The sequence below is a fragment of the Podarcis gaigeae genome (assembly GCF_964106915.1).
Source record: "Podarcis gaigeae genome assembly, chromosome: Z".
Taxonomy (NCBI): Eukaryota; Metazoa; Chordata; class Lepidosauria; order Squamata; family Lacertidae; genus Podarcis; species Podarcis gaigeae.
The window spans coordinates 26,598,873-26,611,095 of NC_139691.1; the positions used below are offsets into that span (position 1 = coordinate 26,598,873).

Consider the following 12,223-nt stretch of genomic DNA (forward strand, 5'->3'; position numbering starts at 1 on the left):
TATGTTTATAGCAAAACATGAAGTTGTTGTGGGATGGTAGGAGGGTATGCTCTAAAAAGCTAGTTAATAGACGTGCTGATTTAATATTGGTGTCTGATGCAGTTCCTTGGTTTGCTATTATAATTTGAGTACTTCCCAGAAGCATGCAGTGCTGCACAACTAACATCTGTTATATGTGGTTGATCCTGTAATGTTTTTTTTTTTTTGAAGGAAGACTGTATGGTAGAGTTGTTTCGAGGATGACATATTTTTCACAGTGGCAATTTAGCAACGGTTCTCTTGATAATTAATTAAAGCCTTGAGGGAAAGATATGCCACTTTATTAAGAGCAGAATTTCTGTTTTTGAACCCAAGAGTCATTTCATTTAGCCTAAGCTGAGTTTTTTTTGTCCACTTCTGTTATGGCATGGACAATTTCTCTTCTGTTCAGGAATTACTTTTAAATTATTATTATTACTAAAATAAATCTGTACTTCCCTCCCCCAAGGATCTCAAGATGGTTTACAATATAAAATTACAAAAATACAGAACATAGTAACAAACACCCCCCCCCCCCCAGTTTAAAAGGCCACTGTTTTTGCCTGGTGCTTTAAAGTTGGAGAAGCAGTGTGAAAATAATGGTTTCAATGCTGTTAAATTGGCTAAAGTCTTCCAAGAAGGGTTACCTTGAGGATGCTTCCCAAAAGGATCAAATATGTACAAAGGGTTAGTAGTGCCTGAACACCTATGATTGGCAGGCAGTATACCTTTTACCCCTGCCAACCTAGCAGTTCCTGCCAACCTAGCAGTTCGAAAGCACCTCCGGGTGCAAGTAGATAAATAGGGACCGCTTACTGGCGGGAAGGTAAACAGCGTTCTGTGTGCTGCGCTGGCTCGCCAGATGCAGCTTGTCACGCTAGCCACGTGACCCGGAAGTGTCTGCGGACAGCGCTGGCTCCCGGCCTATAGAGTGAGATGAGCGCACAACCCTAGAGTCTGTCAAGACTGGCCCGTATGGGCAGGGGTACCTTTACCTTTACCTTTATACCTTTTACCATGTACTATGGACAAGTATTTCCTATGCATGGCGTTTTACATACGACTTCAGCTGGAGTTATCAGTCCTGGTTGTCGCTATTCTTCCACTTGAAATTCCAAGCCTGATAATGATGGGATGCAATTCTCATGGTCACAGCTCAAATCTTGTAGAATGGAAAAAAACAACAACAACATGCAGTAAAGGGCAACCAGAATGGTTAAGAGGCTGGAGCATGTTCCCAATAAGAAAAGATCACAACATTTGCAACTTTTGGGTTTTGCAGAAAGATAAGTAAGAGGTTAGGGAAGAGGTATACAAAATTATGCAGAATGTGGATAAAGAATTTTTTTTCTCCCCCTCATTGGGATCATTGATGAAACTGATTGGCTGCAGATTCAGGACAGGCAGATGGAATAACATGCTGCATAGTTAAAGCATGGATTTTGCTGCCACATGATGTGAAGCTGACCACTAGCTTAAATGGCTTTACAAGGGCAGTAAATAAATTAATGGAAGCTGTGATCACCAGTGGGTACTAGTCACAATGACTATATGCTGTGTGCAGAAGCTTATGCCCCTGAATAACAATTTCTGGGGAACAGCAGGAGAGGACTGTTAGTTTGCTTGTGGACATCCAATTAGCTGCTGGGAATACTGGATGCTGAACTTGCATGACCATTTGCCTGATGCAAAAGGACTTACAGTGGTGCCCCGCAAGACGAATGCCTCGCAAGACGGAAAACTCGCTAGACGAAAGAGTTTTCCGTTTTGGAGGTGCTTCGCAAAACGAATTTCCTATGGGCTTGCTTCGCAAGACGAAAATGTATTGCGAGTTCCTGTGGGTTTTTTCCCCTTCCCCCCCTTTTCTAAGCCGCTTATCCGCTAAGCTGATAAGCCGCTAAAAGCCGCTAATAGCGCTAATCCGCTAAGCCGTCAATGGGCTTGCTTCGCAAGAAGAGAAAACCGCTAGACGAAGAGACTTGCAGAACGGATTCTTTTCGTCTTGCGAGGCACCACTGTAGTTAAAAAAATTCTTTATTTTTAACCTGATTTACAGACTGTATTTCAAGGCATGGTTGTTCAGTCATGTGTTCCGGTCTCTGATAATGTTGGGTGTGTAGTTTTTTCAAAATGTTGTCTATCTCTTACTCATCTTGTCAGAAATGTCTGGCTTAATTTTCATACCTTGTTTATCCAACCAAAATATGTATTTGTTTGCTTATTACATTTATATCCCACTTTTCCTCCAGTGTGCTCAAGACAGCATATATTTCCTACTTTATATTTCCACAGCCACCCTGTCAGATAGGCTAGGATGATTTTATATGTGATTGGCCCAAGGCCATCTAGTAATATTCATGGCTGAGTAGGGAATGGAACTAGAGTCCACCCCCACCATCCCAGTCTGTCACACCTCAGTAGCCCATGATATCATATCACAGTGGAGGTTCTTCCTAGAATTTTCTTTTTGTAAAGGATTGCTAGGTAGAAATTTTATAATCTTTTAACAATTATTTCAAAATGCTTATACTTAAAAACCAAGACTTCTATGCATTTTACTTAGAAATTCATCATTACCTTCTGATGGCCACTAGATGTCTCCCTAGTTCTGCCTAAATACATTGATTTTTTCCATGTTTCCCCTCTATGTATTTATTTGAAAATTTCTCTTCAGAAAACTTCTCTTCAGAAACCAATATAAATTCTTTTTTGTTTCTTATTTTCATGCAAGCATATGGCTTACACAGCATGAGCTCATAAATTGCTTGATGGTTTCTATAAAATTCTAGTTTTTCTGCACCAGACTTTGTACTTCACATTTAGATGTTCTGCTGTCGTAACTGCCCTTCTTTGTGACTCTGAGAGGGGAATGGTAAGCGCATCGCTGAATCGCAGATCTGTTCTCTTTAAGGCGTGCATATGACTGTTCTCTGTATACTTCCATTCCCATTGGTGCAGAATCATTGGGCTGTGATTTCTCCTTTGAAGTTTTGGTGTTCTTTTGTCTTTCTGCTTCATTGGTGGTTTAGATTAGAGAGAGACAATGTAGTGGAACTCCAACTCCCATCAGCTCCAGCCAGCATGGCCAGTGGTCAGGAATGATGGGATTTGTAGTTCAACAACATCAGAAGGGAACCAGGTTGGCTACCCTGGCTTTTGTCCATGGCAGTGGAGAACAGCACTTCCTCCTTTGAGGTTTACTTGATACTTTCTGCATTTGCTGGAAGTTCCAATTTTTAATAAGTTAAATGATAATGTTTTTTTAGCCTTGTGCCTGTTATGATGCCTCCTCTTCTTACTCCATTGACTATCCAGGGTGCTGAGTGCCAGCACAATGGAGTTTATTTTCTGGTGAGGGGGTTCTAGTGTATATAGGGATAGCTGTAATTGCTTCATTAGTAAGATGTGGGTAGGAGAAGTACAACATTGTTTAAAGCCTAGGATACAAGGAAATATTGTGTGGTGAGAACAAGAGGTCTGTAACATTCACTGACTGTATGCTTTGGGGGTCAATAAGATATGGAAGGGGGGGGAGGGAACACCATAGACAGAAATGCAAAAAATTGCTACTAGAGCTTTAGCAAAGCCAGACATGCTTACTTGCTGAGCAGGAGGGATATTATTTCCATAGGTTTAATTCACACAAGGAGGACCAAAAGAAGTAGTGCTGTATTTACTTTTTAACAGCTAGGAATTTTAAAATTTCCTGAATTGAGAGTGCTTTCAGAAACGGAGACTGCGGTTGGCACTGGAATGAAATATCTGTCCTTAAGCCCTGCACTTCAGCACATGTGGGAGTTGGTGTCCTATTCAGTGCTCCTCATAAATTCCTTTCTGGAGGCAGAGCATTAGGCTTTCTGGAAGCACCAGCAGATATTATTGATGATTTTGTTACATGTATTGCTGTGGTGGTATCAGTGACATTGGTAAAGGTAAAGGTAAAGGTACCTCTGCCCGTACGGGCCAGTCTTGACAGACTCTGGGGTTGTGCGCCCATCTCACTCAAGAGGCCAGGGGCCAGCGCTGTCCGGAGACACTTCCGGGTCACGTGGCCAGCGTGACAAAGATGCATCTGGCGAGCCAGAGCCGCACACGGAAACGCCGTTTACCTTCCCGCTGGTAAGCGGTCCCTATTTATCTACTTGCACCCGGAGGTGCTTTCGAACTGCTAGGTTGGCAGGCGCTGGGACCGAGCAGCGGGAGCGCACCCCGCCGCAGGGATTCGAACTGCCGACCTTTCGATCGGCAAGTCCTAGGCGCTGAGGCTTTAACCCACAGCGCCACCTGCGTCCCGGTAATCTTCAGTAAATCATGAATTCTCCCTGGCCATATATAATGTATCCATTGTCACAAACACTGTATATGTTGGTATACCAGTAAGGAAGAGAAAGAGCACCTGAAAACCATGACATTTTAAAGAAATTGTGGTGTCTGTGTTTACTCTCACATTCCAATCTACACAGAATAAAATGATTTCATGCATGTTTCTGATGCATGTTCAGAATGCTTCTTCCATCATGCATGCACCCCCCCAAATCTAGTGCATGTTTCAGTCACACAGTCAGCTTAAAATTTAAGTATTCTAGAAAGTCTTATCAGTTCCCTGCTTTTGACAACTTTGAATGTAACAATTCTGACAATATGCTGTTAAGCACATGGGAAGATAGAACAGCTGTAAGCCATTTATATTTCAGTTACAGAATTGGGGAGACCAAATTTCTTCTTCCTCTGGTTTTCCTGAGGAAGAACAAAGGTGCTCCTGTTCGTCCTTCCCATGTCGTCTTATGTCAAAATCAAACTCGCAGGTACAGATTTGTGGGAGGCAAAAAGAAACAGCTGTAAGTGATTTTTGTATCAATACTCTTGGTGTTCAGCGGGATAAAAATCTAAAGGCAGTAAGTGCAGATAAGTTGCCTAGTCTCTCTCCCCCCCCCCCCCAATCCCTTTGTTGTTTTGAGGTGGTTGTGTTTTTTGGTCAATCTTGCTCTTTCACTTCTGATCCTTATGTAAGTCAATAGCAAATGATTACTATTTGTAATCTCCGTATCTTCACAGCTGTCCTGTGAGAAAAGCTAAGCCAAGATTCAGCAGCTTTTGCTAAAGTCTTTCCCACTGATAGGAGTTTCATAACCCTTTCTCTGCTGACCACTTTTCTGCTCTACATCACCATCCCTGTTGCTTTTCCTACATACATGACACACACCCTCGGTGCAAATTAGTGTTGTGGATTTATTGAGAGAGAGAAAAGAAAGATTCTGGGCTCTGAACTGCAAACATCACTTCAATTGAAGAACATTTGTAGTCCAGAGAAATCATAGAATCAGAAAAAGAGTCTTGCCATAAAGCATACTGCAGGAAGCATACTGCTAACTACATCCCCGTACAAACATATTGGATGGTTTTTTTTTATCTTAATCCTACTCAGAGTAGACTCATTGAAGTTAATGAGCATGACTCATTTCATTTGGTATGCCCTGAGTAGGGTTTAGTTTACTACAACCCTTTATAACTATATCTTAAACAAAAGGTTTGTAATGTGAATTTCATGTGACATTTACAATATAAGCAATGTGTTTTCATTTCTCATGTATCCCAAATTTTAGTTGTATTTTAAAGAATACTGTCTTTTAATTTATTTATTTTTAATGAGATGTTGGTTTCACTGGAAAAAGTGCCCATGCCTCTAATTGATCCTGTTCTTCCTCTCAACGCCCCTTGACAGTTGGGATTGTTCTATGTGTGTGAAATATTCAACTGAAAATGAGTTTCTGGCTTAGAGCAGTGGGTAATTTTTGAGGCAATGTGAAGTGCTTGATATTCCAGTAAGTTTTATATTGTTACAGAGCAGCTCCTAATAGCAGGTCTTTCCTCCTAAGAAAAGACGTAAGAAGCCAGTGAATCCTATAGCTTGTAGATGCAGGACCCAGTTTCTGGTTTGCTTCAGTGCAAAGAAGATGCGGACGTGCAGCTTTTAAACTCAGAAGATGCCAAAAATAACTGAGAACAGCCTCTCTGTCCTCTGCCTGAAATAGAGGCTTTTAAGAAAACTCCTTTGTATGAGACAGCTGCATAGATACGGCATGACTTTTATACCCGCAGCACTGGGGTCAGAGACTGAACTGAAAATGACTGACTTCAAGGGTTCATTAGGTTACCTGCTTTTCCCTTTTTTCCTACAAATGACATTTCTTATAGAGGTTGAAGCTAAAAGCAGTTGAAAACTTTTCTGTGGGTTAAAATGAGGAAAGTTAAAATGAGGAAAGTTGCATGCCGTAGGTCTTGGGGTCAATCCTTGGCAGTCACTTTTTAAAAGGATCATGTAGCAGGCAGTGGAAAAGACCTCTGCTACAGAGACCTCATAGAACTCATGCCAGTCAAAGACAACAGTGGACCTAATGGGCCTAACATACGATAGAAAATTATATTCTTTGGTTGGTTGGTGTTATTGGTGATAATCCCTTATACATTGTAAGATCTTCACTTAACATATCTTAACTACCTGGAGATTAGGGCGATGTTTCTCAAACTTTGGTCTCCAGCTGTTGTTGGACTACAGCTCCCATCATCCCTGACCGCTGCTCCTGCTAGTTAGGGATGATTCATTGTTCTCTGCATTGCTTGTTGGGCAAGGCCTGCTTGACGGATGGATTTTGGAGGCTAGGAATGCTCTTGTGGGAACTGATGGCCCTACAAAATGTTGTGACAGTTTCTCAGAGAGCCTAAGAGCTCTTTATGCGCCGGATAATGCAGGCAGACCCAGCGTGCTTGAATTTAACTTGCGCAATTTCAACCAGCCTGCCTTCTACTACACATGGTTGAGATCATGCAAGTTAAATGCACATATTGTGTGTTTGTACTGTACTTCAAAACAGGCTGAAAAATTTATTTATTTATTTATACATAATTTAAATTTCTATGAACATGCTTCATCCCAAAACAATCCCAGAAGTAGTGAACAGCGGTTGTACTCTTAATTGTTTTTAAAGTTTATTTCCTTATTACATGTATATGCCTTTGCTTCAAGGAGCTCTCTACCACCCCCATTGTTTTCCTTGCAGTGGCTCTGTGGGGTAGGTTAGGTTGAGAGAGAGTGACTGGACCATGGCCACTCAGTGAACTTAATGACTGATTATTTGAATCTGGGTATCTAAATTTAATAACTATACCACAGTGGCGGTGGAATCAGCCCATTTTTTTAAACATAATCTCAATTTATTTTAGCAGTATCTTGAAATTGGATATAAATGAAGTGTTGTAGGATGATTTGAAGTGCTCTTTCAGAAGGTTTCTGAATTATTTTATATTAATTATTTTAAGAGATACTGTGTTTTATATGGAACTGAGTGAAAAGGTAAAAAGGCTGCCATAAAATGAATGATAACGGAATTTTCTTTCTGTGTGTGTTTGCATGCATGCACTTTTTGAAAACATTTTGCATGCCATAGAGCACATTTTCATGTGCATTAGGTGTTAGTCATGCTTTTATTGCAGTTTGTTTTAGATGAGCCAGCTCGGCAAGTCTAAAGTGCAAAGCTCTAGAAGAGTCTTGCTGAAATCAGTAGATGTGGCAATTTGTATTGTCTCTTTGTAAGTTGTAAAGCCCTTATAATACTTCTCATTCTAAGTTGCTGTAGAATCTCATAGGACACAATTAGAGAAAAAGTCAACATCCCATTGAATTTTATCATTAAATACCCATTGATTTTAATTACTCTGTACTGCACCCTAAAGCTACAATCAACAATATGTTTTGCTAACATGAAACACATTTTAAAAGGACTTTGTGGGTGTCATTTTAGAATTTTGACAGGTATGAGTGATCTGCACCTTCTCCTCTGAATGTCTTGCTTGCTTAATGTTTCTGTATGTTTGGCTAGGTTGTCACAGAATTTGATATATATACACATATATATTAATCTTATTTCTCAGGAACTCCAGAGACGCTGCAATACACTCATATCACTCATTGAAAAAGAAAATATGGAAATTGAGGAAAAGGAAAGAGCTGAAAAGAAAAAGCGGGGAACAAAAGCTCCAGCGGTAATCAATCATCAGACCCCTTCCAAACATTTAAAATACTTATGTTGCACTTTTCCAACATGTTTTCAAAGTAGCTTATAATGCAGAGAAGAATAACATAAAACAATACTTAAAAAATAAATAGGATTTTAAAAACATAAATAACCAGCAGATGAGTGAGAAAAGTCACTTTAGGAAGTCCAAAGGATGAGTAGAGAGGTTTTACAGTCCTTCTGGAATGAAAACAAGGTGGAATAATTCCTCACTTCCAGAGTCCCTGATTTTAGTGGCAGATGTTCAGATTACACAGAATAGATGTTAGCTGAATTGGGCCTGGGAAACCTGTGGCCCTTAAGATGGCCATGATGGCTTGGGGTGACAGGAGTTGGAATTCCCAAAAATATCTGGAAGGCCACAACTTTCCCACCTTGGATGCAGGAAGAGACAGTCTCTAAAGTATGTGGGTCATAGGCTTTACAAGTTCAAGGTTCAGGCTTTGTAGATGAACTATAATAGTAACTTACTTTGAAAGTACTGTAGTTATTGAGGTAGAAACAAATCATAGCACAGCGTGCTTAGAGGTTTCCTTCTCCTTTTCCTTTGCCAGGAAGAGACCTGCTGTTATGACATCAGGCCACAGCTTGCTTTCAGGTCCCTTGCTTTCAGAAAGGGAATAGATGAAGGTCATATTGGTGGCTTCTGTGTAAACTTGGTCCACTAGGTGGAAACCTTCATGGTTTCTTTTGCTCCAGCTCTGTTCCACTTGGTGGCAATAAGGCAAGTGGGAGGTTGGGGGAGGCCTTCCTGGTGATTTTTAAGCTTGCTGCAGTTGTAGACCATTGAGCCCAATGTACCTGTCAGGGTGGGAAAGTTCAGAAGAGATAGAGCTGTGCTTTTGTATCCCCTCCTTCCCACATTCCTGGCACTTCTGACTTGCTACAGCATAACAAAACAAAAATGCTAGAGTCAGAAATGGGAGTACTGATGAAGGCTTATCCTCAGTTCTCTAACACACTGGTTTCCACAAGGGTAGATAATAGGAAAGTAGAATGACAGGGGCAACCCCCTGTGTCATCCTTTACATTTATCTTTCCTAGCACAGGTGGTTTAATGTGACTTTCCTTAGCGCTTCTTAGACCACTGATACCTAGAAGCTGAATTCTTGATGAATCTTTCATTGCCCAGTCAATGGCAAATGCTATTTAACAAGCATAACCACATATGACATAGCAGCAGCATCTGTAACAATAAAACAGAATAGTGTATGTTTCTGAGCAGCTAGCATGGTCAGTATTCTTGCTGATTTGAGTTGCAGTTCAACAAATCTGGAACGCACCAAGTTAGCCACTCCTTGCCTTATCAGTCTTATCCTTAACCTTTGTAGAACATCTACTCTTACTGGTTTTTGGGAATAGCTGTGCTATATTCAAATTGGGTACCTTGCAAACTTAAGTCTTAAAACTGAAGTTAGGACTCTTTAAAACTGAATCTTCTTTCAGTGCCTCTGTTAGATTGCTTTTGAACTTACATGGATGAAATCCAGAGAAATATAGGATCTGTTGGCAACTTCATGGTCTATTGGAGCAGAAAATGGTCTTGGGCAAGGGTACCTGCTCACCTCTAAATCTTGGTTTATTACCCCTCTTAAGGCTCCCAAACTATTTGAATTCCTTAACTTCCCCAGCTCATAGATATGCCTTTGTAAAGGCAAGATTCAACACCTTCCCATCGAATGTGCTGAGAAATAGATTCTCCAATGGACAGATATCGCTCTTATGTGATTGTAATTGTGGGGCACTGGAATTGTTACATCACATAATTTTTGACTGTGCTTTTCACTTACCGGCCAGGAGCAAGTTTCTTGCTCAATATCTTAAGGGAATTGCCGATGATACGATTGAAGCCAAACTGAGATATCAACTAATTGATGATGACCCCCTAAAATCACTCATGGTTGCCAGATTCCTGATCAGCGTCCTATCCCTAAAGAAGAGAAACGGTTTCCTGTGTGATTCGGATAACCCCTTTAAACCATGACCCATGTTTTAGGTGATATCACCATTGTTTTAAACCATGATCTATGTTTTAGGCGATATCACCATTGATATCCTTGATTAATTTATGAGCAGAGGGCGATGTATAGGTTACAAATTTATTGTAATGTATGATGGTGGTTTTTGTTTTGCTTCGGTTACTGTTTGTCTTTTGTAAGTTTTGGCGATTTTAAATTTGGAGGTTTAAGTATAATATGTTGGTATGGGAAACTGTCGTGTAACGGGCCAATGGCCGTAATAAAGATCAATCCAATCCATGGTCTATTGGATTTCATTACCTTTATTTTAATTCAGCATCAAACATTGTTAAGATGGACAAAAATGTGACGACTTATCTCCCTTCTCACCTTTTTTTTCCAGTCACAAAAAAGAAAAGCAGACTCTGCCATAGAAAGCTCTGGAAAAAAGGATGCCAAGAAAGTGAAGACGTAAAATTGGGAAAGGAAGCTCAGTTTAAAACTGCCATTTCCCCCCTTCTCTGTCTTCTAGTGTTATTGACACTGTCTGTGTATTCTTTATACCCATTCCCCCCAAAATCTTCCTGCCGGTTTCAATTTTTGCAAACCTGTATATTTTACAATGCTTTACCTAATGTGTAGTTTTTTATTTTATGCATTCCAGTATTTTTGTGCACTTGTATTTTACGCATTTTCTGCATTTCTTGAGCAAAATTTTACTCAGTCCTTGTTCTTCTGAAGTTTGTGCTGGGGCTTTTAGCTTTCATATGTTTTATATGCTTTGACAAAAAAAACCACACTTGATTATTCTGTTGTTGTATTATTGTTGTTTCCTACTTTATATGATCGTGGAAAACCAAAATGAATTAAAATAACCAGAGGAAAAATATACTTTTAATTAGTTTTGTTTTCTCTCTCTCTCTTCAGCCCACTCCATCTTGTAGTCTGCCCCCCCCCCTTCTATACAGTGGCTTGGATAACATTTACTGCTAGGGTAATTGACTATAAGAGGAAGTATCTTTTTGTATGTGTGAACATCGTCCCGTTTGGACTTTTTATCAGTTCCTGGGTATCTCTTAGGCAGAAGCAGAAGTAGGTGGTAAACAGGCTGTACAAACCAGAAACTAAAGGTTGTGCAAAAAGCATGTTTTTTGTTTTTATAAACACCTCTCCATATTAAAAGCTCCCTGCAAATAGACAACTTAACATGAAGAGAATGGGCTGGATTAGATACCTTCTCTCTCAACCGCAGGCATTTTATTTACTTCCCCCAAACCCCCTCCCACAACAACTCATATCTATCAGCAACAGTTCATAGTCCACAAAGCAAATAATTCACACAACTGTTGGAAAACAATATTTAAATGTTCCCAGTAGCAAAATCAGGCTTAGCTTTTTGATGTTTGCAACACAAAAGCCAGCCCAACATTTATTATATATATATAATTGCAAAATCTAAACACAATTGACTGTGGTGCTGTGCAAAATAAAGTAAGATGAAATCGCCCAGTGTGCTCCTTTCTATCCTTCTGAAGCAACGGGATCCCTTTATATTTCTGATCTTCATTGCTAGATGAAGTGCCGGCTGAGGTGGTCTTTCTTATTTTGGATTAACATTATGCTTTGCTTAGGTGTGAATGCTGCACAGAGGTATGCAAGAAAGGACCTAGTTCTTTTTCTGAAATGGGGAGTGAACACAACAGTATAGACAAATTAATCAGGACCCCTCCAGCCCTGAGGGAGATGATGTCTGGGGCAACATGCTGTGGCAATATTTTACATCCTGCCAGGGCTTTGTCATTGGGCACAGCGTCTGTTGGCAGAGCTGGATAAAGGCTCTTTCTGCAGGTGGAAGCTGCTTGCCCAAGTGCAATGAAAGGATTAAGTAAGTTCAGTGATCACTAAATAATTCCAGAGTTTGGAAAACACAGGGACCTTTTAGTTTGATGAGATGTCATTTGACAGGGCCTGCAAATAACATCCATTGTGCCTGCCCAAGTAAAAGTATAATGTCAACTGTTCGTAGTTTGTGGGCAGGAGGAATGGGTGGTCATTGAGGGGCTTCATTTGCACACATTCTGGTTATATCCAGGCTAAATTACTGCAGTGCATTTTGTGTGAGGCTACCTTTAAAGACTGTTCAGAAACTTCAGTTACTACAGAAAGCCTTCTAGG

At 40.3% G+C, this 12,223-nt stretch overlaps 1 protein-coding gene and 1 long non-coding RNA gene across 2 annotated transcripts in view; one reads left to right on the forward strand and one right to left on the reverse strand.

Moving 5' to 3' along the window:
- Positions 1-10,939, forward strand: part of SMARCA1 (SNF2 related chromatin remodeling ATPase 1) — a 49,251-nt gene extending 38,312 nt beyond the window's left edge. The window contains exons 23-24 of the mRNA XM_083722115.1: positions 7,948-8,058; positions 10,452-10,939. Of these exons, the coding sequence (XP_083578241.1) occupies positions 7,948-8,058; positions 10,452-10,523 (183 nt within the window). The 3' untranslated portion in view covers positions 10,524-10,939. The remainder of the gene's footprint in view (positions 1-7,947; positions 8,059-10,451) is intronic.
- Positions 577-3,942, reverse strand: LOC310836836. The gene is made up of 3 exons (XR_014560251.1): positions 2,035-3,942; positions 1,028-1,714; positions 577-746 (listed from the first exon to the last, which is right to left on the reverse strand). It is a non-coding gene; the product is annotated as an uncharacterized lncRNA (long non-coding RNA).
- Positions 10,940-12,223: the final 1,284 nt, after the last annotated feature.